Source organism: Gavialis gangeticus, unplaced genomic scaffold, assembly GCF_001723915.1.
Source record: "Gavialis gangeticus isolate Ggan-Ray unplaced genomic scaffold, GavGan_comp1, whole genome shotgun sequence".
Classification (NCBI taxonomy): Eukaryota; Metazoa; Chordata; order Crocodylia; family Gavialidae; genus Gavialis; species Gavialis gangeticus.
The window spans coordinates 6,281,722-6,284,140 of NW_017729015.1; the positions used below are offsets into that span (position 1 = coordinate 6,281,722).

The window sequence follows — 2,419 nt, forward strand, 5'->3', positions numbered from 1 at the left end:
AGACACAATACTGCTCAGTAACACAGTGTGTGTAGACTGACTTGGGAATAACTTCTGTTCTGTGTGTCTGAAGGCTTATCTGATCTGTATACAAAAAAGTTCATTTACTTTTACATGTGAAATTGTGTGGGTGAAATGAATTACATTTTTCTCCTTTTTCTTTTTAACCTTCAAGGCTGCTGTAAAAGGAATTGCCTGTAATTTCTAAACTTGAGGCTATACTTTGCAAATGTGGGCATTCAAATCAGGTTCCCAAGTCTATATTACTGTTACAGAACAGTATTTTTCAAAGGTCCTTGGCACACTGCAGCTCCAATGGCTTCAGCAAACTTTAAGCAGTTCTCAGCACCTTTGAGATTTAGGTTGCTAATTTTTGTGCTGAACTGTAAATTTAGGGGGCATGGGCTAGCTTCATAGTATTGCCCCTTGCTTTTGTTTTTGTATGGCTTTGGCTTCATGTTTATAAGGTCACAACACAACCATATCATACCGTCCATACTAAAGAGACTGTCTCCAAAAAGCAGTTTTTGTAAAAACACTTGCCAACTAGGACAGAGCAATAGTTAAAGATTTGCTAGAACAAACATTACTTGCAAGAACTCAACACCCTCATGTGACTTTGGACATGACTTGACACATTTAAAGATCAGGAAGGAAGTTGAGTACAGCGGACTGCTTGCTTTGTTCAGTGCAGTTGTCTCGGATTCACAAGCAGAAGCTCGACAAGGTCTCAACAGATCAAAAATGTCTCCTCAGATATCCAGGGAGACCCCAAAATGTTGCTGTTTCAACATCAAGACTGCAACAGTTGCTCTAGGAATCTACCATGTGGTAAGTTACAAAATACTGAGTGAGATAGGAGAGCCGTAAAATGTTGCAGATCAAAGTGTTCCCATACTGTTAACTTTTCTCTGTTCCCAAGAGAGGGGGAGGCCAATGATTTAAGGGTGATAGACAAGAGCAGGAAAAAAAGAAACCTACTGTTCTGGTGGTTTTCTTAACCTTTTTTAAAATTATTGACTCTGTCAGAGCTGTTGGAAATTCACTTTACTTCCTGTTTTTCCTCTGCAGCTAATGTATGAGACTTTGCTAGTACAGCCAGTGGCGTGAATCATGCATGCATTCAGTATAACTATGGGTCAGCTGGTTAGAGATTGTGAAATGTGCATTGAACATTGTTGTGAAAATGCTAAAGTTATAGAGGACGTATGTATGCCTGTAAACAGTACATAGGGAAAAGTCCCTTGTGATGTCTCAAATTTCTACTAGGCACTGTACATGGTTTTGCTTTGAATATTATGGCTTTGTAGTGATGCCCACTAGCTGGTTTAGCTGCTATGGGAGGCTCATTGTAGTGTAGAGGGAAGAAGCAAAATTAGTTCAGGATATTTCCCATGCTCTGCTAGACCCAGCTGCTGTAGGTCCTGGTCGGTGGCACAATTTAAAGCAGTTTTTGAGTGTTTCTGAGTTATGCCAAAGGGGAGGCTTGGCACACGGCTAGCTCGGCATCAAGGAGGTATATATATGGTCTAAAATTACCTACACTGTACACTTTGTGGGAAGCTGCAGAATGGGGCTCCTGTGGGTTGCTCTAGATGCAGTGAGACACTGTGGCATCTAATCTACTGGTCAGACTGGGAGGAGGTAGGGTGGTGGCACTTCAGTGTCTGTTCTGGCTTCCCACTCTAGTTTGCTGCTTGAATCGCATTGTTGATACTCACTCAAAGGGTGCAGCTCACTTCCCCTCTGTGCTGAGCTCTCTCTACTTTGTTATCAGTAATGATTACACTTCCTGTGCGCAAGAATGATCTCTACCCACCACCCTCCCCCAGCTTATCAAGCTCCTCAGCACAACAGCTATGTCATCCCTCCCAATGCAAACAACTGGCTTAAAAGCAACACACAGGTTTCACAGGACGGAGTGACCCCCCAATACAAGGCTAGGTGATCAGTGGGTGACTTCAGTAGCACTTCACTGGTTCACATCAGCTGAGGATCTGGGCTATACTGTGGGGATATCATTGCAAACCTGAATTGTTTGAGTCATATTTTGGAGTAAGGTAAATTGATTAGAAAGAGCTAAAAACATAACGAGAAATTTTACATGTGTGTTACAGATATGAGTAGTACACATTATTGTAGGCCAGAAGCGTATACAGCATGTGGCTGTAAGCAACCTTATTCTCCAGTTGGATCTATAGTCATATTACCAATGCTGGGTGTTAAAAATTATGTCAGGCCCCAATATATCATGACGCTGCTTTAAAAACCAGGAGATCTGAAAACATAATACTTTCTGTATTCTTATTTATTTATTTATTTTGCCTTCTGGGTTTTGAGCTTTGGGACTACCTTCTATTCATTCTTTTCAGCTTTTCTCCACTACTGCAGAGGCTAGAAATGCGCTTCCTTTTCTTTT

At 41.4% G+C, this 2,419-nt stretch overlaps 1 protein-coding gene across 1 annotated transcript in view; it reads left to right on the forward strand.

Annotated features, from left to right (window-relative positions):
• The first annotated feature begins 647 nt into the window (after positions 1 to 647).
• Positions 648 to 2,419, forward strand: part of LAPTM5 (lysosomal protein transmembrane 5) — a 56,024-nt gene continuing 54,252 nt past the window's right edge. The window contains exon 1 of the mRNA XM_019512141.1: positions 648 to 831. Coding sequence (XP_019367686.1) covers positions 745 to 831 — 87 coding nt within the window. The 5' untranslated portion in view covers positions 648 to 744. The remainder of the gene's footprint in view (positions 832 to 2,419) is intronic.